Genomic DNA, 23284 nt, shown 5'->3' on the forward strand with positions numbered 1-23284 from the left:
TGTAGAGAAAGTTATGGCCAAAATACTAAGGCCTATCTGTGCAGCTACCAGAAGCGCGGTCAGCGATGGTTTTACCACAGTCAGCGGTGACGTGAATCCGAGAGGTGCACTATAAATAAGATATTTAGGGTTTTATTTCATATTTTGACCTAGAGAGCTCGGGTTTTGGCAATATTTCGAGGGAGTTTCAAGAAAACCATCAGGGTAAGTGATTCTACCTCAATTTTGGCTAAAATACATGATTCTAACGTTGGATTCATCATTTGAGTAGAGATTTGGGATGAAAATTTTGGAAAATTGTGGAACTTCATTAAAATAAATTTTGGAATTTGAAATCCGATTCAGAGTCGGAATTGAGTGAAACTAGTATGGATAGTCTCGTAAATGAATGGGTTGTCGAATTTTGAGACTTTGATCGGATTTTGAAACGTGGGCCCGGGAGTCGGGTTTGGCCAATTTTGGGCCTGGGTGAGTTGGAGCACTCCGAGAGTCGGCGGGAGCTTGGGTACTGTAGGCGGATTACGGTAAAGGAGGTGGAATGGGCAATGCATAAGATGTACAGGGGTAGAGCGACGGGGACAAACGAAATCTCGGTGGAATTATGGAAGAGCGCGGGGCGGGCAGGTTTGGAGTGGCTCACTGGGTTGTTTACTGTTATTTTTAAGACAAAGAAGATGCCCGAAGAATGGAGGTGGAGTACGATGGTTCCGCTTTACAAGAACAAGGGTGATATCCAAAATTGCAATAATTATAGGGGTATCAAGTTGTTGAGTCACACTATGAAGGTTTGGGAGAGGGTGGTGGAGGTCGAGGTGAGGAGGTGCATGTCTATTTCCGAGAATCAGTTTGGATTCATGCCGGGGCATTCGACTACAGAAATGGTTCATCTGGTAAGGAGATTAGTGGAGCAGTACAGGGAGAGGAAGAAGGATTTGCATATGGTATTTATTGACCTTGAGAAAGCATACAATAAAGTTCCGAGGGAGGTCTTGTGGAGGTGTTTGGAGGTTAGCGGTGTTTCGGTAGGGTACATTAGTGTGATTAAGGATATGTATGATGATGCTAAGACTCGGGTGAGGACTGCGGATGGTGACTCAGAGCATTTCCCTGTGGTGATGGGGTTGCACCAGGGATCGGCTCTTAGCCCATTTTTATTTGCCTTGGTGATGGATGTAGTGTCGCATCACATCCAAGGGGAGGTGTCTTGGTGCATGATATTTGTCAATGATATAGTGTTGATTGACGAGACGCGTAGCGTAGTTAACGCGAGGTTGGAGGTTTGGAGACAGACCTTGGAGTCTAAAGGTTTTAAACTGAGCAGAACCAAGACAGAATACTTGGAGTGCAAGTTTAGTGATGGAACCTATTATGTAGACATAGAAGTTACGCTTGATGCTCAAGTTATCCCCAAGAGAGCGAGTTTTAAGTATCTCGGGTCGATTATCCAGGGTAACGAGGAGATTGACGAAGATGTCGCGCATCGCATTGGAGCAGGATGGATGAAGTGGAGGCTTGCTTCTGGTGTTTTGTGTGATAGAAATGTGCCGCTAAGACTTAAGGGTAAGTTTTATCGAGTGGTAGTTCGATCGGCTATGCTGCATGGGGCTGAGTGTTGGCCAATCAAGAACTCCCACGTGTAGAAGATGAGAGTAGCAGAGATAAGGATGTTGAGATGGATGTGTGGGTGTACTAAGAGAGATAGTATTATGAATGAAGCTATCTAGGACAGAGTGGGAATAGCCTCCGTGGAGGACAAGATGCGGGAGTCGAGACTGAGATAGTTCGGACATGTTAAGAGAAGAAGCATTAATGCTCCTGTTAGGAGGTGTGAGAGGTTGGCCATGGAGAGTTTGAGAAGAGATCGAGGTAGGCCTAAGAAGTATTGGGGAGAGGTGATTAGGCAGCACATGGCGCTGCTTCAGCTCACTGAGGATATGACCCTTGATAGGAAGGTGTGGAGGTCAAGGATTAAGGTAGAAGGTTAGTAGGTAGTTTATAGTTGTTCACCCATAGTCTTAGTAGCATGCATGTCCCTGCATATTCTTAGATTTTTATTACGTTATGTGGTTTTGTTTGCCTCTGGTATTGTATTCCCTGTTGCTATTATTTGGTACCACTTATCATTTATCTCTCCCTTTTTCTTTTATCTTCCATCTTTCTTCCTTTATTGCTTTCCTTTTATTCTTCTTGCCCTTCCTGAGCCGAGGGTCTATTGGAAACAACCTCTCTACCTATATTAGGTAAGGGTAAGGTCTGCGTACAGACTACCCTCCACAAACCCCACCTGCTGGGATCAAACTGGGTTTGCTGTTGTTGTTGCTTTGTTCCTTTAGCGCGTATTAATGGTAAGATACTAATTTTCGTTAGATTTGGAGCATTGGGAGGCCGAGTCGAGAGGCAAAGGCAACGTGGGCTAGAGTTTTGACCGGATTGAGGTAAGTAATGATTGTAAATGTTGTCCTGAGGTTATGAAACCCCAGATTTTACATCGTTGTGCTACCTTGAGGTGGCGCACATGCTAGATGACGAGCATGGGATCGTGCACCATTAGGGATTGTGACTTAATCTGTCCCGTATGTTTGTTAAGTTGCATATTTAATTGAAAACTATTTGATATCATTGTGTTTTGGAAAGTATTACCATGTTTTGGGCTGAATGTCATATTTGGGCCTCGTGCCAACTGTTTTGGACCCTTAGGGAATTTTTACTACTATTCCTTACTATTTTGAATTCATATTTGTATTCAGTCATGTTGTATTCTACTATTTTCATAACTCAACCATATTTACTCTTTTTTTGATATTTTAAATGATATTTTGGGCTGAGCATCTTGTTTACTATTGCCCGAGTGGCCTGAGAGGTTTCTGACTGAGTGAGGCCGAGGGCCTGTATTGTGAGGATTATTATGGTATCGGGCTGTGCGCCGCAGTATGTTGTTAGTGATTCATGATTTTAAGGCTGAGGGCCTAATTTGTTATACCACAAGGTGGCTTGTTATGAGGCCGAGGGCTAGTTTGATTATGCCACGAAATGGCTTGTTATAGCGCTCGGGCTGTAGGAGCCCCTTTGGAGTCTGAACACCCCCAGTGAGCGCGGGTACCCAGTGTGAGATGTGATATTGCCCGAGGGGATGTGGTTGTTTCATGTTATTACCCGAGTGGGTGATTACGAGTGATTGTGAGGTAGCCCGAGAGGCTGGTTCTGTTGATATTTTGCCCGAGGGGAGGTTGTGGTACATATTTTGCCCGAGGGGCTGTTTACGTTTCTATCCTATTACTCACTATTTTCATCACTCGTTTGAAACTATTGAAAGATGTTTTAAAAGGTTTTACTTAACTGAGTTGTTTTTATGAGTTTTATTGCTTTACTACATTATTCTGGACATATAATGTTTTTGATGTAGCGTTATGACGTGGTTTATGTGTTTTCTTACTGCTCAGCTGCCTTTAATTTTATTACTTACTGAGTTGGCATACTTACACTACTCCCTGCACCCTGTGTGCAGATCCAGGAGTCTCAGGTCGCGATATCGAGTGCTGATCAGTCTTCTAGCAGGTCTCCAGAGTTGACTAGGTAGCTGCTTGGCATTCGCAGCCCAGTGCTTCTCCTTCTTATGTTATTCAGCTTTGTTTTAGTATTTGTTTTCAGACTATGTTGTCCTTTCTTATTCCTAGACGAGTTGTAGTTGCTCATGACTGGTGACACCCCAATGTCGGGCTTGTGTATATATTTTCCGCATTGTTTCCTTTAACTTATACTATTGGATTTTAGCTAATTACTGGCTTTAAATGACTTATTATGAATTTCTGGTTGGTGTTGGGGTTTGTGTCGGCTGGCCTAGTTTCACGTTAGGCGTCATCACGACCGAGTCAGTTATAGGGTCGTGACAATAATGGGAAAAAAATAAAATTAATTGCAAGACTCCAAGATATCCCAAATTCTAGGAACTACACTTATAGCACCTTCTCCAAAATCTAGAATGTACTCTTAAGAAAGAGTAAAATGACATTCTTAAGATTGAAGAGGATTATTGGAAACTGAGGTCTAGAATAATGTGGTTAAACGATGGGGATGCAAATACTAAATTCTTCTACATATTTGCCTCAAATAGAAGAAGGAAAAATAAAATTATTTACTTTAAGGATGAGGCGGGAAATTGGATTAATGACCATCAACTAATCATGTCTCATGTTTGAAACTACTTTACAAATGTTTTTACAACTTCACATACTTGTAATCATTGGAATGACTTAGGGTTAACAAATTATAGCTACCCCACAATTGACCTAAACTCCCTAGATAACCCACTCTTAGATAATGAGGTCAAGAAGGCTATATTCTCCTCCAAACCTTTCAAAACCCCGGGGCCAGATGGTCTTCACCCTTTTTTTAATCACAAATACTGGAATATCATAGGACAGTCAGTTATAAAATTTTGCCATAATACTTTCAATAATCAGACAATTGCTAAGGAAATAAAAAAATATACCTTTGTCTGATTCCTAAAGTGACAAACGCTAACAACATTAAAAACTTTAGACCTATTGGCCTTTGTAATACAATCTACAAGATTATTACCAAAATTCTTGCAGATTGTCTCAAACCTTTTCTAGAAAAAATCATAAGTCCCTTCCAAGCTAGTTTTATGAAAAATAGAAGAGTCTCGGACAATGATATAACAATTCAGGAATTAATTTCTAACCTAAAGAAAGTCAAGGTCAAACATGGCCATATGATATTAAAAATCAACTTGGAAGAGGCCTTAGACCGTATAGAATGGTTTTTTGTCTATCAAACCCTTAGGTTTTTCAACTTTCCACCTAAATTATCCAAACTACTACTTAATTGTATCTCATCAAGCTCTATTGCAATCCTTGTGAATGGCTCTACCACAACCTTTTTTGAACCTAGTAGAGGAATTAGACAAGGTGATCCATTATCACTTTACATTTTAATCCTTTACCTGGATATGCTATCTAGGTATATTGAAAATCAGGTCAACATTTGCAAGTGGGATCCAATCTGTAACGACCCGACCGGTCGTTTTGAGCTTTTGCACTTCGCTCGCCAGTTCTCGGGCATGACTAGCCACGTGTGATGTATTGTGACTTATGTAAATCGTCGGTTTTGGTTTTCAGGGTAATCGGAATGAATTTGAAAGAACGGTTCTCAGTTTGAAAACTTAAAATTTGAAAGGTTGACCAAGTTTTGACTTGTCAGTATATAATCTCGGATTGGAATTTTTATGATTTGGTTAGCTTCGTTCGGTGATTTGGGACTTAGGAGCATGATCAGAATGTATTTTGGAGGTCTGTGGAAGGTTTAGGCTTGAATTGGCGAAAATGAAAATTTGGCATTTTTTGATTGGTAGTGAAATTTTGATATCGGGGTCGGAATAGAATTCCAAAAATTAGAGTAGGTCCATTGTTTCATTTTCGATGTGTGCGCAAAATTTCAGGTCATTCGGACGAGGTTTGATAGATTTTTTGTTCGAATTCGGAATTCGGAAGTGTTTTGGAATTCATAGGCTTGAATCCGATGATGATTTGATGTTTTGACATTATTTTGAGTGTTTCGAAGGTTGGAACAAGTTTGAATGATGTTATGGGATATGTTGGCATGATTGGTTGAGGTCCCGAGGGCCTCGTATGAGTTTCGGGTGGTTAACGGTCCAATTCTTGGTTTTTTAGAGTTGCAGATTTTTCTTCTGTTCTGTTGCAGAGTTTTGTTCTTCGCGTTCGCGAAGGGTTGTTGAGAGGGGAACCTGGTTTGTTTTTTGCATTAGCGATGTAAGTCCCGCGTTCTTGAAGGTTCCTGAGTTAAAGCTACGCGTCCGCGAGGAGCGTTCCGCATTCGCGTAGGGTCGACTATTTGGCCTTCGCGTTCGCGGGTGGGCCCTCACGTTCGCGAAGAAGGGAATTTTGGTTAGTGAAGTTTGGTGCTTCGCGAACGCGAGGGTGCTTCCACGTTCACGATGAAGAAAATATCTAGGCAGTTAGATTATATTTTAAAAATCGAGGGTTTAAGTCCAATATCACAAAAACCATTGGAGAGCTCGGGAGAAGGTGAAATTTGAGGAAATTTTCAGTGGAGCAATTGGGGTAAGTATTCTTCACTAATTTTGGTTTAATTCCATGATTTAGTCTTGAATTTCATCGTTTAATTTGAGAAATTAGAGTGGAAATTGGGGAAAATGGAGGAAAAGTTTGAGAATTCTTTTGGGGATTTGAATGGATAATTGAGGTCGAATTTTGATGAATTTGTTATGGGTAGACTCGTGAGAGTGTAAGGATACTATTGATGTAATTTTTATCAGATTTTGAGACGTGGGCCGGGGGTCGGGTTTGGCCAATTTTAGGATTTTTGAAGTAAATGATTATTTTCGAGTGGGCTTTATTCCCTTAGCATATTTTGATGGTATGAATCTGTTTTTGGTTAGATTTGGAGCAATTGGAGTCCAATTCAAGGGGCAACAACATCGCGGGCTAGAGTTTGGGCCGTATTGAGGTTAGTAATGATTGTAAATATTGTTCTGAGGGTATGAAACCCCAGATTTCACATCGTTTCACTAATTTGAGGTGACGCACACGCTAGATGACGAGCGTGGGGTCGTGCACCGTGGGGGATTGTGACTTGGTCCATCCCGTATGACTGTTAAGTCACGTATTTGATTGAAAACTATTTGATATCATTGTGTTTCGAAAAGTATTGCTATGTTTTGGGGGGAATACCATATTTGGGCCTCGTACCAACTGTTTTGGACCCGTATGGGGATTTTACTATTTTTCCTCACTGTTTTGACTTAATAAATGTACTCAGTCATGTTGTATTTTACTGATTTCATAACTCAGCCCTATTTACTCAATTATGATACTATAAATAATATTCTTGAGCTGGTGCCCTATTTTTTGACTGATAGTCTGTGTAGCTTGTGTGGTTGATGGCTGAGAGAGGCCGAGGGCCTGGTTGTGAGGATTACATATTTATGGATCGGGATATATATATATATATATATATATATATATATATATATATATATATATATATATATATATATATATATATATATATATATATATATATATATATATATATATATATATATATATATATATATGTGTGTGTGTGTGTGTGTGTGTGTGTGTGTGTGTGTGTGTGTGTGTGTGTGTGTGTGTGTGTGTGTGTGTGTGTGTGTGTGTGTGTGTGTGTGTGTGTGAGCCCTAGTGAACGCAGTCAACTATATATATGGATCGGGATGCACGCCGCATCAATATATGGATCGGGTTGCACGCCGCAACGGTTATGATATGGTACCTATTGAGCATGAGTGCAGAGCGTGAGCGCTGATTGATGAGAGATGAGTCATGAGTGACTGAGAGGCTGCCCGAGGGGCTATATATATACACACATACGAGTGATGCTTCGCCTGAGGGGCTTGTTTATGAAATTACTATTTTGTACTCCTCCTTAAGGTGAGTCTCTATTGAATATGTTGATCAAATTACTGACTTCACTCATCTTTATACTGAGCCTCTATTGAAAATATTAAATCAATATTTTAAATGACTTTCATTTAAACTGAAGTTTTTATGAGGTGTTCCGAATTTAGTCACTGATTTAGATTTGTTACTTCCACTGAGATTTTTAAGTTAAGAGATGGTTATGAATTTCTGTTTGCCCGAGAGGCAGTGTACGAAGTATGTTTTGGCCGAGGGGCCAATTATGATTTTCATCACTTTCACTATAAATTTCATTAAACCTCTGATGAAAAGGTTAGAAAGACATTTTTCTAAAGGATTTTACTGAAATTGGAATTTAACGAAAAGATTTGATTGGTATCCTGTTTTGGGAACATACTATACCCATTGTGGTGCTATGACGTGGTTTACGTGATTTCTTACTACTCAGACTTTATTTACTTTTATTACTTACTGAGTTGGCGTACTCACATTACTCCCTGCACCTTGTGTGAAGATTCAGGTATTTCTGAGCTCGGTGGCAGGTTCATCGGAGTTAGCAAGGTAGATGCCCGGCGATCGCAGTCCTGCTTTTCTCCCTCCTTATTCTTCCTTATGTATTCTTGTGTTTTTCCCGGCCATATTGGTCTTGATGTTGTTAGACAATTGTAGTAGATGCTCGTGACTAGTGACACCCCGATGTCGGGCTTGTGTATTTATTCCGCACTGTTCATTTAGACTTATATTGTCACGACCCAAAATTCACTAAGGGCCGTGATGGCACAGGACACTGCTGTCAAGAAAGCCAACCAAAATACTTAATTAAATTCTTATCTTAATAATTTTGAAAATATAATTTTTTCCTTCAATTCAGCTAATAAAAGATAATCTTTGCAAAAGAAAGGTAAATAAAAGAATGTTTAGAAGAAAATACAGAATACCCCATAGTCATCCCAAAACCGGGTGTCACAAGTGCATGAGCTATTTCTAGGAAGCAATACAATACAACAACCGTCCGGAATACAAATTGGACAGAAGATAAATACAATAATCTGGAAGAGACTCTACTGGCTGCGGGTCGTCTCGAGAAGTGCAGCTCACCTAAGTCTCCGTATCAACCATGTTGCTACGCCCACCAGGCCAATAGTGATGCATGTGCATGTGCAACAAAAATGCACAGCAACTGTAGTATGAGTACAAAAATAACATGTACCCAATGAGTATCCTGTCTAATCGTGAAGACGTAGAGACGAGAGGTCGACTTCGACACTTACTAGTGGTCCAATAATGATATGTCCGTAATATAATGAATCGAGGATTTATATAAACAGGATTGTAATTCAATAGAGTGAAACATGTAAACAATTCTTTCTTTTATATGAAATTCCCAAAATTTCCTTTTTCATCATTTATACATATATTCTCAAGCCGGGAAGAGGCAATAACAACTTCAATAAGTTTCAAGGCAAGCAATACAAGCATGCGCAAATCATATCGAGGACGTACGGCCCGATCCAACAATATTTAAACTGTGCACTACTAGAGGGTCGAATGGCACGAACCAGAGATGCATCTATTTAATCTACCGATGCGTTTGGCCCGTTCCGCAATAGATAAACACATTCAAACAATCAAATCAATAATTCATCAAGGAGCAGATATTCAGGAAAACGCAAATTTTTCTTTTAAAAGTCAAGAAATGATATCTAGCCTTTTTTAGAAATTCATTTACACGTTCGATATGTTTTAAGCATTTTAAGTTTGTCAACAAGGTTGCAAGTATTACAAGAAAGCATGTTTTTGGGCCCTAAACTACCCGAACTAAAGCATAATAGTAGCTACGTACGGACTCTCGTCATTTCGTGCATACGTAGCCCCTGCAAATAGGAGCACATAACCAATTAACTCACCTATGGGGACAATTCCCTCTTACAAGGTTAGAAAGGAGACTCACCTCGCTCCGAAATTTCCATAACTGGCTTCCAAGCCCTTCCAACGTTTTCAATTGATGCACAATGCCCCAAAACTATTCAAACAACGGGCAAACCAATAAAAATTCACTCTAATACTTGTAACAATTCAAATTATATAAGTTCCCAACTCCGCACAAAAAGTTGACCAAAATGCCCTCGGGCCCACGTGCTCGAATTCCGCAATTTCTAGAAGATAAATTCTACCCATAGCTTTACTAACTCAAATATACAATTTGCTCTAATTTTCTTGCTCAAATTCAAGGTAAAAGTCCAAATTTCCAAATTCTAGGTCTTCCCCAAAAATTCCAAATTTATAGTAATTTTCCATGTCTAAATCCATGTAAGATCACATATTTAACTCAAAAATAGGAAGAAATCACTTACCTAGTGTTGCTTGGTGAAAATACCTCCTTGAGCTCTCCAAAATCGTCCAAGCCAAATGAAAGAAATGGGCCAAAACTCGTGTTTAAAACAATCTGCTCAGTCTTCATCGAGTTGTACCTTGCGTTGTGCAGGTTGTACATCCTATTACAATTTTCCGCTATTGTACACCTTCTGTTAAAATGCCAATAACTCCTTGTGTAAATATACAAATGACACAAGGTTTGAATATTTAGAAACTAGACTCGAAGATCTTTCATTTGATAGGCTGCAAACCTTATAACTTTTTATATATTCCGAGATATGATATTCTAAAGTCGGCTTCATGCATCAGAAAATTCTGTCGAAACTGCTCCACCAGCCATATTCAATCGATCATAACTTTCTGAAAAAATGTCCAAATCATGAATGGTTTAACTTTATGGAAACTAAAATGCAAGGAAAACAACTTTTATGTTTTGCAAATATTCAGATTCCTTATAGATTTTGAGATATAAGCTTTCAAATTCAGCTCCGCGATTGCACTAGTTGCTGTCAAAACGGCTTCTGCAGAAAATTTCAGCAACTCTTTGGTCCGAAATTCATTCAGTTAGCCTTCCGAAATCCACCCGAGGCCCTCGGGACCTTAACCAATTATACCAACATGTCCCAAAACATGATGCGAACTCGCTCGAGGCCTCAAATCACATCAAACAACGTCGAAATCATGAATCGTACTCCAATCCAAACTTTATGAACTTTGAAATTTCAAACTTCTACATTCGATGCCGAAACCCATCAAATCACGTCCGATTGACCTCAAATGTTGCACACAAGTCATATTCGACATTACGGACCTGCTCCAACTTTTGGAATTGGAATCCGACCCCGATATCAAAAAGTCAAACTCTCGGTCAAACTTCTCAAAAACCTTCAAATTTCTATCTTTAGCCAAAAGACTTCAAAATGACCTACGGACCTCTGAATTCACTTCCTATCGCTCTCTCAACTCCAGAATCACCATACAGAGCTACTCCCAGACTCGGAATCCCAAACGGACATCGATAACACTGAAATGCACTTCAACCCAAACTTATGAAATTTCTTCCAAAATGCTAACTTCCACAATATGCGCCAAAATGCTTACGGGTCATCCAAAACATGATCTAGGCATACGTCCAAGTTCTAAATTATCATACGAACCTACTGGAACCTTTAGATCCCGATTCCGAGGTCGTTTACTCTGAAATCCAATCTTAGTCAATTCTTTCAACTTAAAGCTTCCGAAATGAGAATTCCCTTTCCAAATCAACTCCAAATTCCCCGGAATTCAATTACGACCATGCGTACAAGTCATAATACCTGAAGTAAAGCTACTCATGGCCCCAAACTACAAAATAACGCGCTAGAGCTCAAAACGACCGATCGGATTGTTACATATATTATGAGATATTTGATTAATTAAAGGCTTAAAAATGACTGTTATTGATTAAATAGTTAATTCGGGAGTTGTGTCGACTGGCCTAGTTTCACGATAGGCACCACCACGATCGGATCGGTTTTAGGATCGTGACACAATCACAATAGGAATAAAAAGCCCTAGTCTATCCCGTTTATTCTTTGCAAATGACTTGACCCTGATAGCTAAGGCAAATGAAAAATTATGTTATGCCATTAAACAAGGCCTAGGGTTATTTTATTCATTGTTTGGACAAAACATAAACCTCACCAAGTCAAAAATTCTATTCTCCCAAAACTGTATTTCTACAATCATGAACAGTATTATAAATACATTAGGTATCAAAAGAAGTGAAAGCCTTGGCACGTACTTAGGTTTTCCAATATTACTCCCTCCGTTTCATATTAAATGAGATACTTTCCTTTTTAGTATGTTCCAAAAAAAATGACACATTTCTAAATTTGGAAATAATTCAACTTTAAACTATTTATTTTACCCATTTACCCTTAATGAGAAGCTTTTATAGCCACACAAATGGTATGGCCCCACAAACCTTTTATCCCTTATGCTTTTAAGACCAAAAGTTTCAAAAGTCTTTTTTTCTTCTTAAACTCTGTGCCGAGTTAAACTACCTCATCTAATATAAAACGAAGGGAGTAAATAAAATGTCAAGGCCGGCTGATTATCAATTTATAATTGATAAAATGAGGACAAGACTTGCCTCTTGGAAAATGAGATTCATTAATATAGCTGGGAGAACCGCCCTGGCTTAATCATGCCTCAATTGTATACCTAACCATTATATGCAATACACCCTACTCCCAAAGAAGACCATTAAAAACATAGATAAAATCCAGCAGGACTTTATTTGGGGGACCAATGAGAATAGGAAAAAATTACACCTAGTTAAATAGTCAAATGTCTGTCAACCAAAGAAGACGGGGGACTAGGCATTCATAGTGCAAATACTAAAAATATAACTAATCTAGCAAGTCTAGTTTGGAGACTTCTCACACAACCAACCTCTCCTTGGGCAAGACTAATTATAACTAAATATGGAGGGGGGTGCTCTAAAATAAATCAATCCTTTATCTGGAAGGCCATTATTAAAGGGTGGGAACTATGTTCTAAGGGAATCACATGGTCACCCCACCTAAACTCTAACTTAAATATTTGGGGTACGAGATAGCTCCCAAACTTCACAAGCCTAAGAAGTCTAATTGAAGGCCCCATTTTGCCTAAAATTTACAACCTAAAAATCAGAGATATTTATTCTGATCGCAAATGGGACCTCAAAAAACTATCAATGGATATCCCTACTGAAACTCATCAAAATTTTCTTAAGGTCAAATACGAACAAAGGGACCCTTAAATGACATTCCTATATGGTCTCAATTCTTTTCTAGATTCTTCCACAAAAATATCTCTCTTTTGGATTTCAAAAATTTCATTTAATTGTTAATGAATTTTCTCCTCAAATCCAGCGCCTCTTACCCCACCCCTCACTCTCTTCGTATCTGTTACAGTTCACATGGCTTCTCTGCCATCTTTCCTCTTCGTATCTATTAGCCCGAAGAGTTTTGAGCGAGTCCGGGCATTACCGGAACTCAGGCAATGGATCTGGTGCTTAAATCTACCATCTAGGCGGAAGTTTTACCGTTGAGGTGGAAAAAGGAGCATTGAGGCGGTCCAGGGGAAAATCCGCATGTTTGTTGGTCCGACTTCGAAAGCCTGTATCTTTGGATCTACAAGGAATTTTGAGATGATTCAAAAACAAAAGTTGTAGCCCTTCGTGTCTAGTTTCCAGAAAGGTAAATAAATCATAATTTGGACATATGTAGAGAATGTTATGGACAAAATACTAAGGCATATCGGTGCATCTACCAGAAGCGCGGTCAGCGGTGGTTTTACCACAGTCAGCGGTGACGTGAATCCGAGAGGTGCACTATATATACGAGATTTGGGGTTGTTTCATATTTTGACCTAGAGAGCTCAGATAAGTGATTCTAACTCAATTTTGGCTAAAATACATGATTCTAACGTTAGATTCATCATTTGTGTAGAGATTTGGGATGAAAATTTGGAAAAATTGTAGAACTTCATTAAATAAATTTTTGGGATTTGAAAGCCGATTCAGAGTAAAAAATTGAGTGAAACTAGTATGGATAGTCTCGTAATTGAATGGGTTGTCGAATTTTGAGACGTTGGCCGGGGGTCGGGTTTGGCCAATTTCGAGCATGGGTGAGTTGGAGCACTCCGAGAATCGGCGGGATTTTGGGTACTGTAGGCGGATTACGGTAAAGGAGGTGGAAGGGGCAATGCGTAAGATGTGAAGGGGCAGTGCGACGGGGCCAGACGAAATCCTAGTGGAATTATGGAAGAGCGCGGGGCGGGCAGGTTTGGAGTGGCTCACTGGGTTGGTTAATGTTATTTTTAAGACAAAGAAGAGCTCGAAGAATGGAGGTGGAGTACGATGGTTTTGCTTTACAAGAACAAGGGTGATATCCAAAATTGCAATAATTATAGGGGTATTAAGTTGTTGAGTCACACTATGAAGGTTTGGGAGTGGGTGGTGGAGGCCGGGTGAGGAGGTGCGTGTCTATTTCCGAGAATCAATTTGGATTCATGCCGGGGCGTTCGACTACAGAAGCGATTCATCTGGTAAGGAGATTAGTGGAGCAATACAAGGAGAGGAAGAAGGATTTGCATATGGTGTTTATTGACCTTGAGAAATCATATAATAAAGTTCCGAGGGAGGTCTTGTGGAGGTGTTTGGAGGTTAGCGGTGTTCCGGTGGTGTACATTAGTGTGATTAAGGATATGTATGATGATGCTAAGACTCGGGTAAAGACTGTGGGTGGTGACTCAGAGCATTTCCCTGTGGTGATGGGGTTGCACCAGGGATCGGCTCTTAGCCCATTTTTATTTGCCTTGGCGATGGATGTAGTGTCGCGTCACATCAAAGGGGAGGTGCCTTGGTGCATGCTATTTACCGATGATATAATATTGATTGACGAGACGCGTAGCGGAGTTAATGCGAGGTTGGAGGTTTGGAGACAGACCTTGGAGTCCAAAGGTTTCAAACTGAGCAGAACCAAGACAGAATATTTGGAGTGCAAGTTTAGTGATGGGACGCATGAGGTAGACGTAGAGGTTATGCTTGATGCTCAAGTTATCCCCAAGAGAGCTAGTTTTAAGTATCTCGGGTCGATTATCTAGGGTAACGGGGAGATTGACGAAGATGTTGCGCATCACATTGGAGCAGGATGGATGAAGTGGAGGCTCACTTCCAATGTTTTATGTAATAGAAATGTGCCGCTGAGACTTAAGGGTAAGTTTTATCGAGTGGTGGTTCGACTGGCTATGCTGTATGGGGCTGAGTGTTGGCCAATCAAGAACTCCCACGTGCAGAAGATGAGAGTAGCAGAGATGAGGATGTTGAGATGGATGTGTGGGTGTACCAAGAGAGATAGGATTATGAATGAAGCTATCCAGGACAGAGTGGGAGTAGCCTCCGTGGAGGACAAGATGCGAGAGTCGAGACTGAGATAGTTCGGACATGTTAAGAGAAGAAGCATTGATGCTCCTGTTAGGAGGTGTGAGAGGCTGGCCATGGAGAGTTTGAGAAGAGGTCGATATAGGCCTAAGAAGTATTGGGGAGAGGTGATTAGGTAGGACATGGCGCTGCTTCAGCTCACTGAGGACATGACCCTTGATAGGAGGGTGTGGAGGTCGAGGATTAAGGTAGAAGGTTAGTATGTAGCTTATAGTTGTTCACCCATAGTCTTAGTAGCATGCATGTCCCTTCGTATTCTTAGATTTTTATTACGTTATGTGATTTAGTTTGCCTCAGGTATTGTATTCTCTGTTGCTATTATTTGGTACCACTTATCCTTTATCTCTCCCTTTTCTTTTATCTTCCATCTTTCTTCTTTTCTTGTTTCCTTTTCTTCTTCTTGCCCTTTCTAAGCCGAGGGTCTATTGGAAACAACCTCTCTACCTATATTAGGTAGGGGTAAGGTCTGCGTATAGACTACTCTCCCCAGACCCCACCTGCTGGGATCAAACTAGGTTTGTTGTTGTTGTTGTTGTTGTTGTTATTGTTGCTTTGTTTCTTTAGCGCATATTAATAGTAAGATACTGATTTTGGTTAGATTTGGAGCATTTGGAGGCCGAGTCGAGAGGCAAAGGCATCGCGAGCTAGAGTTTGGACCGGATTGAGGTAAGTAATAATTGTAAATATTGTCCTGAGAGTATGAAACCTCAGATTTTACATCGTTGTGCTACCTTGAGGTGACACACATGCTAGATGACGAGTGTGGGGTCGAGCACTGTTGGGGATTGTGACTTAGTCCGGCCCATATGTTTGTAAGTTACGTATTTCATTGAAAACTATTTGATATCATTGTGTTTTGGAAAGTATTACCATGTTTTGGGCTGAATGTCATATTTGGGCCTCGTGCCAACTGTTTTGGACCCTTAGGGAATTGTTACTACTATTCCTTACTGTTTTGAATTCATATTTGTATTCAGTCATGTTGTATTCTACTATTTTCATAACTCAACCATATTTACTCTGTTTTTGATATTTTAAATGATATTTTAGGCTGAGCATCTTGTTTACTATTGCCCGAGTGGCCTGAGAGGTTTCTAACTGAGTGAGGCCGAGGCCCTGTATTGTGAGGATTATTATGGTATCGGGCTGCGCGCCGCAGTATGTTGTTAGTGATTCATGATTTTAAGGCCGAGGGCCTAATTTGTTATGCTACAAGGTGGCTTGTTATGAGGCCGAGGGCTAGTTTGATTATGCCACGAGATGGCTTGTTATAGCGCTCGGGCTGTAGGAGCCCCTCCGGAGTCTGAACACCCCCAGTGAGCACAGGTACCTAGTGTGAGATATGATATTGCTCGAGGGGCTGTGGTTGTTTCATGCTATTACCCAAGGGGACTGATTACGAGTGATTGTGAGGTAGCTCGAGGGGCTAGTTCTGTTGATATTTTGCCTGAGGGGAGGTTGTGGTACATATTTTTCCATAGGGGTTGTTTACGTTTCTATCCTATTACTCACTATTTTCATCACTCGTTTTAAACTATTGAAAGATGTTTTAAAAGGTTTTACTTAACTGAGTTGTTTTTACGAGTTTTATTGCTTTACTGCATTATTCTAGACATATATTATTTTTTGTTGTAGCGTTATGACGTGGTTTACGTGTTTTTTTATTGCTTAGGTGCCTTTACTTTTATTACTTACTGAGTTGGCATACTCACATTACTCCCTGCACCCCGTGTGCAGATCCAGGAGTCTCCGGTCGTGATAAAGAGTGCTGATCAGTCTTCTAGCAGATCTCCGGAGTTGACTAGGTAGCTGTTTGGCATTCACAGCCCAGTGCGTCTCCTTCCTATCTTATTCAGTTTTGTTTTAGTATTTCTTTTCAGATTATGTTATCCTTTCTTATTCCTAGACGAGTTGTAGTTTTTCATAACTGGTGACACCCCGATGTCGGACTTGTGTTATGTTTTCGCCCTGTTATTTTAACTTATATTATGGGATTTTAGCTAATTGCTGACTTTAAATGACTTATTATGAATTTCTGGTTGGTGTTGGGGTTTGTGTCGGCTGGCCTAGTTTCACGTTTGGCGCCATCATGACCGGGTTAGTTTTAGGATCGTGACAATAATGGGAAAAAAAGAAAATTAATTGCAAGACTCCAAGGTATCAAAAATTCTAGGAACTACACTTATAGCACCTTCCTCCAAAATCTAGAATTTACTCTTAAGAAAGAGTATAATGACATTCTTAAGATTGAAGAGGATTACTGAAAACTGAGGTCTAGAATAATATGGTTAAACGATGGGGATGCAAATACTAAATTCTTTCACATATTTGCCTCAAATAAAAGAAGGAAAAATAAAATTACTTACTTTAAGGATGAGGCAGAAAATTGGATTAATGACAATCAACAATGTCTCATGTTTGAAACTACTTTACAAATGTTTTTACAACTTCACATACTTGTACTCATTGGAATGACTTAGGGTTAACAAATTATAGCTACCCCACAGTTGACCTAAATCCATAGATAACCCACTCTTAGATAATGAGGTCAAGAAGGCTATATTCTCCTTCAAACCTTTCAAAACCCCGGAGCCAGATGGTCTTCACCCTTTTTTTTTATCAAAAATACTAGAATATCATAGACTTTCAATAATCAGACAATTGCTAAGGAAATAAAAAAACATACCTTTGTCTGATTCCTAAAGTGACAAACGCTAACAATATTAAAAACTTTAGACCTATTAGCCTTTGTAATACCATCTACAAGATTATTACCAAAATTCTTGCAGATTGTCTCAGACCTTTTCTAGAAAAAATTATAAGTCCCTTCCAAGCTAGTTTCATGAAAAATAGAAGACCCTCGGACAATGCTATAATAATTCAGGAATTAATTTCTAACCTAAAGAAAGTCAAGATCAAACATGGCCATATGATATTAAAAATCGACTTGGAAAAGACCTTAGACCGTATAGAATGGTCTTTTGTCTATCGAACCCTTAGGTTTATCAACTTTCCACCTAAATTCTCCAAATTACTACTTAATTGTATCTCATCAAGCTCTATTGCAATCCTTGTGAATAGCTCTACCACAATCTTTTTTGAACCTAGCAGAGGAATTAGACAAGGTTATCCATTATCACCTTACATTTTTATCCTTTACCTAGATATGATATCTAGGTATATTGAAAATCAGGTCGACATTTACAAGTGGGATCCAATCTGTAACGACTCGACCGGTCGTTTTGAGCTTTTGCAATTCGCTCGCCAGTTCTCGCACATGATTAGCCCCATGCGATGTATTGTGACTTATGTAAATCATCGGTTTTTGATTTCAGGGTAATCAGAATGAATTTGGAAGAACAGTTCTCAATTTGAAAACTTAAAATTTAAAAGGTTGACCAAGTTTTGACTTGATAGTATATAATCTCAGATTGGAATTTTTATTATTTGGTTAGCTCCATTAGGTTATTTGGAACTTAGTAGCGTGATCGGAATGTATTTTGGAGGTCCTTGGAAGGTTTAGGCTTGAATTGGCGAAAATGAAAATTTGGCATTTTCCAGTTGGTAGTGGAAATTTTGATATCGGGGTTGGAATGAAATTCTGTAAATTGGAGTAGGTTCGTTGTTTCATTTGCGATGTGTGTGCAAAAGTTTAGTTCATTTGGACGAGGTTTTATAGACTTTTTGATCGAATTCAGAATTTGGAAGTTTTTGAAATTCATAGGCTTGAATCCGATGATGATTTGATGTTTTAATGTTGTTTTGAGTGTTCTGAAGGTTGGAACAAGTTTGAATGATGTTATGGGATATGTTGGAATGTTCGGTTGAGGTCCCGAGGGCCTTGGGTGAGTTTCGAGTGGTTAACGGACCAATTCTTGGTTTTTGAGAGTTGCAGATTTTTCTTCTGTTCTGTTGCAGAGTTTTATTCTTCGCGTTCGCGAGAGGGCCTCGCGTTCGCGAAGGGTCGTTGAGAGGGTCAGCTGGTTTGTTCTTCGTGTTCGCGATGTAAGTCCCGCATTCTCTAAGGTTCCTGAGTTAAAGCTACGCGTCCCCGAGGAGCGTTCCGCGTTCGCGTAGGGTCGGTTGTTTGGTCTTCGCGTTCGCAGGTGCGCCTCGCGTTTGCGAATAAGGGAATTTTGGTCAGTGAAGCTTGGTGCTTCACGAACGCGAGGGTGCTTCCGTGTTTGCGATGAAGAAAATATATGGACAGTCAGATTATATTTTAAAAATCGAGGGTTTAAGTCCAATATCACAAAATGCTTTGGAGAGCTCGGTAGAAGGTGAAATTTGAGGAGCTTTTTAGTGGAGCAATTAGGGTAAGTATTCTTCACTCATATTTGGTTTAATTTCATGATTTAGTATTGAATTTTATCATTTAATTTGAGAAATTAGAGTGGAAATTGGGGGGAAATGGAGGAAAAGTTTGAGAATCCTTTTGGGATTTGAATGGGCAATTGATGTCGGATTTTGATGAATTTATTATGAGTAGACTCATGAGAGTGAAAGGATTCTATTGATGTGATTTTTATCGGATCTCGAGATGTGGGCCCAGGGGTCAGATTTGGTCAATTTCGGGATTTTTGATGTAAATTGATTATTTTCGAGTGGGCTTTGTTCCCTTAGCATATTTTGATGGTATGAATCTATTTTTGGTTAGATTTGGAGAAATTGGAGGGTAATTCAAGGGGCAAAGGTATCGCGGGCTAGAGTTTGGGCCGGATTGAGGTAAGTAATGATTGTAAATATTATTCTAAGGGTATGAAACTGTTAGCCCAAGTTCAGGTAAAGTTTTGAAGAATGATAAATGAACTCAGTCATGGACCAGGTTCATCATGTGAGGCACAATATTTATCAACCTAGACATGTGAGATACACGTGAAGGAGATAAGTCTCAGTAATCAAGCAGCAATATCTCCTGAACTGATCGAAAAGGTTGCATATTGGATGAGGAGAGAAAGTCTCCTTATGGGAAGAGGACACAATCACACAATCCGGATAAAGGATAGAGTTGGAGTTTGTATTGAACAAGGACTCAATTTTGATGGAAGATTAGCAATTGAGTCTCAATCAAACTCTGATTACTAACTCATTAAATAACAGTGATTGTTCTCTTTTACAGGTGTTGCACATACGCAGAAGTTAAACATGAATAGGGAGCAAAATAGCAACGCTTTTTGCAAGCAGTTCGTGTGTGATTCAAGTGTGTAAACGTGAAGCTACTTGAACGAGATAGAAGAACCAGTTTCGTTGTGTTTATTCTTATTCTAGTTCAATTGTAGTAGGTGGTTTAAAGTTGTACCGTTTCAGCTTTCATAGAAGCATTTGTAATAGGTACTTTGAGTATTCAAGTTATTGGCTAACTTGAAGGTGTCGCAACAGTTGAGGTTGTGTGTTACACAGGGATTAGAGTTAATCCTTAGGTTTACAAAGAGTTTTGTAAATGCTGTTTTGGCTCAGTGATTTTAGTGGATGTTTGGAAAATCCTACTGAGTAGTAGGTCGTGGTTTTTTCACCTTTTGATCCAGGTGTTTTCCACATAAAAATCTATGTGTTCTTTATTTTCTGCACTTTTAATTCCGCAACAGTAGCAGTTAGAACACCTAGAAGAACCAGGTTCTTCTAGATCGAAGTGGGTACCACACAAATCACCCCTCTCTTGTGTGGTATTGACGTTTAGAACATCAATTGGTATCAGAGCAGGTCATCCTTGAATAGGCTAACACCTTAGAAAAATATCAACATGAGTGCACCACCTGGGAACTAGGAAAGGCAATCCACTGCCAGGCCTCCACTGTTCAATGGGCAGTACTACTCTTGGTGGAAGAACAGGATGAAGGATCACATCATAGGAGAAGACTATGAACTCTGGGACATAGTCACTGATGGTCCTTTGGCAACTACAATGAAAAATGAGGAAGGAGTGGTTGTGCCAAAGACAAGGGCTGACTGCACTGCTGAAGACCTAAAAAAGTGGGAGAAAAATGCTAAGGCCAAGAAATGGCTTGTGTGTGGACTAGGTCCAGATGAGTACAGTAGGATCCAAAGCTGTACTAATGCCAAGGAGATATGGGACACTTTGCAAGTAGCTCATGAAGGAACACCTCAAGTGAAAAAATCCAGAGGAACACTGCTGTATTCTCAATATAAGAACTTTATTATGAAGGAAGGAGAAACTATCCAAGAGATGTATACTAGGTCCACTACATTGACAAATGAACTTAAATCCCTTGGAATGATTATTCTTGAATAATACAAGGTTGAGAAAATCCTGACAAGGGTTCTACCAGTCTCATGGGAAAGCAAAATCACGGCCATTCAGGAATCTAAGAATATTGCTACTCTCAGACTGGATGAACTGATTGGAAATCTTACTGCTTATGAACTGAGAAGTTAAACCATGAAGATGATACACCCAAGAAGAAGAGAATCCTAGCTCTCAGAATTGTTGAAGGTTCAGATCTGGAAGATGATGAGATGGCTATGATCACTAGAGAATTCAAAAAGTACCTGATGAGAGGAAAGGGTTCTTTAAGAGGTACAACCTTCAACAAGTCAAGAGCTCTTGAGAAATAGACCAATGAGGGTTGCTACAAGTGTAGTAAGACTGATCACATGATCAAGAACTGCCCTCAATGGGAAATTGAGTGGAAGAAAGAAAGGGCTGAACGAAGGAACATGAAGAAGGAATAGGTTCAACCAAAAAGGAACAAAGGTTCAACCAAGGCTATGGTTGCTGCTTGGGGAGAAACTTCAGATGAAGCTGAAGAAGAGCAAGCACTGATGGCCATCAAAGAATCATATGATGAACAAGAGGTAAGTATCATTCATCTCAAAAATAAGATTAAATTTTTGTCTAAAGAAAAGTTGGCTGAGCTACTACTAGACTTCATTGATGAGTCTGAGATAATTAACAATGAGAAAGAAGTTCTGTCTAGGGAATGTGTGATCCTAAAAGCAAAATGCAAAAGTCTAAAGTCTAGGTCTAATGAGAGTGATAACACAAATGTTGAGTTGAAGAACCAGGTTCTTGAACTTGATAAGAGTGTCCTAGAACTTAGGTCTGAAAACTTAAAACTAAAACTAGGAACAGAAAAGAAGAAAGCTGATCACACATATCTCACTCTAGAAGAAAACTTAGGAAAAATGAAAGATGAATTGTATAAGAAAGATGAACTCATCAAAGTCCTAAAAGAAGATCTAAAGGTGAAACATGAACTAGACAGAACTTGCAAGTGGAACAAGGATTCTGATGCACTCTCTTGGATGCAAGAGCATCACAATAGCAACAAAAGAGGACTTGGCTATGGGACTCAAGCTCCAAAATGGGACTCTAGAAGCAAGTACATCACTCTTCCTGAAAATAAAATCTGCACTCACTGTGGCAAGGATGGCCATTACAAAAATGAATGTAATGCAAAAGGAAAGGCCAGTCAAAAGAACAAAGTCTTTGTTCAAGAGAAAAACAAGCTGCCTGGGGGGGCAAGAAGGAATCTGATTCATCCTTTTACCTAGAGAAAGGGACCCAAACTAGTTTGGGTTCCTAAGACTAACCCCTGATTTCTTTTTGCAGGTCCAAGTGAAAGAGAGGAGCCAAATATGGTATATGGATAGTGGCTGCTCAAAACATATGGCTGGGAACAAGGACCAGTTCCTTTCACTTGAGGACTTAGAAGGAGGTAATGTCTCCTTTGGAAATGGAAAGAAAGGTGAGATCATTGGGGTTGGAAAGGTAGGTAAAACAGATTCTCATTCCGTAGAGAATGTCTACCTAATAGATGACTTGAAATATAGCCTAATAAGTGTGTCACAATTGTGTGACAGAGGTAATCTTGTAGCTTTTACCTCTACCAAATGCTTTGTGATTAACCTTACCACTGACAAGATTGTTTTGTAGGGAAAAAGAGTTAACAATATTTACATTGTAGATTTGTCTACTCTCTCAGAAAATGAACTCACTTGCTTAAGTGTGTTGGTTAATGATCCCCTCTTGTGGCACAAAAGACTTGGTCATGCAAGTCTAAATCAGTTAAACAAATTAGTCTCTAAAGACTTGGTGATAGGGTTACCTAATATCAAGTTCAAGTAAGACAAAGTTTGTGAGGCATGTGCAAGGGGGAAGCAGGTAAGGTCATCCTTCAAAAGCAAGAAAATGGTAAGTACAACCAAGTCGTTGGAACTGGTCCATATGGATCTATGTGGTCCAATGAGAACCATGAGCAGAGGTGGAAATAAATATGTAATGGTGCTTGTTGATGATTATTCTAGATTTAACTGGGTTCTATTTCTAACCTCCAAAGATGAAGCATTCGACATGTTTATTGCATTTGTTAGAAAAACTCAGAAACAATTAGGAAATCAACTTGCATCCATTAGGTCTGATCATGGAACTGAATTTGAAAATTCCAAGTTTGTTGAATTCTGTGATGAAAATGGTATAGATCATAATTTCTCTGCCCCTAGGACCCCTCAACAAAATGGA

General features: G+C 39.6%; 1 protein-coding gene across 1 annotated transcript; it reads left to right on the forward strand.

Annotated features, from left to right (window-relative positions):
* The first annotated feature begins 878 nt into the window (after window positions 1-878).
* On the forward strand, window positions 879-21055 carry LOC107815590 (uncharacterized). The gene is made up of 3 exons (XM_075236098.1): window positions 879-1089; window positions 1177-1560; window positions 20823-21055. The coding sequence occupies exons 1-3, from the start codon at window positions 879-881 to the stop codon at window positions 21053-21055; spliced, it is 828 nt and encodes a 275-aa protein (XP_075092199.1).
* The last annotated feature ends 2229 nt before the right edge of the window (window positions 21056-23284 follow it).

This window comes from Nicotiana tabacum, chromosome 18 (genome assembly GCF_000715075.1).
Source record: "Nicotiana tabacum cultivar K326 chromosome 18, ASM71507v2, whole genome shotgun sequence".
Lineage (NCBI taxonomy): Eukaryota > Viridiplantae > Streptophyta > Magnoliopsida > Solanales > Solanaceae > Nicotiana > Nicotiana tabacum.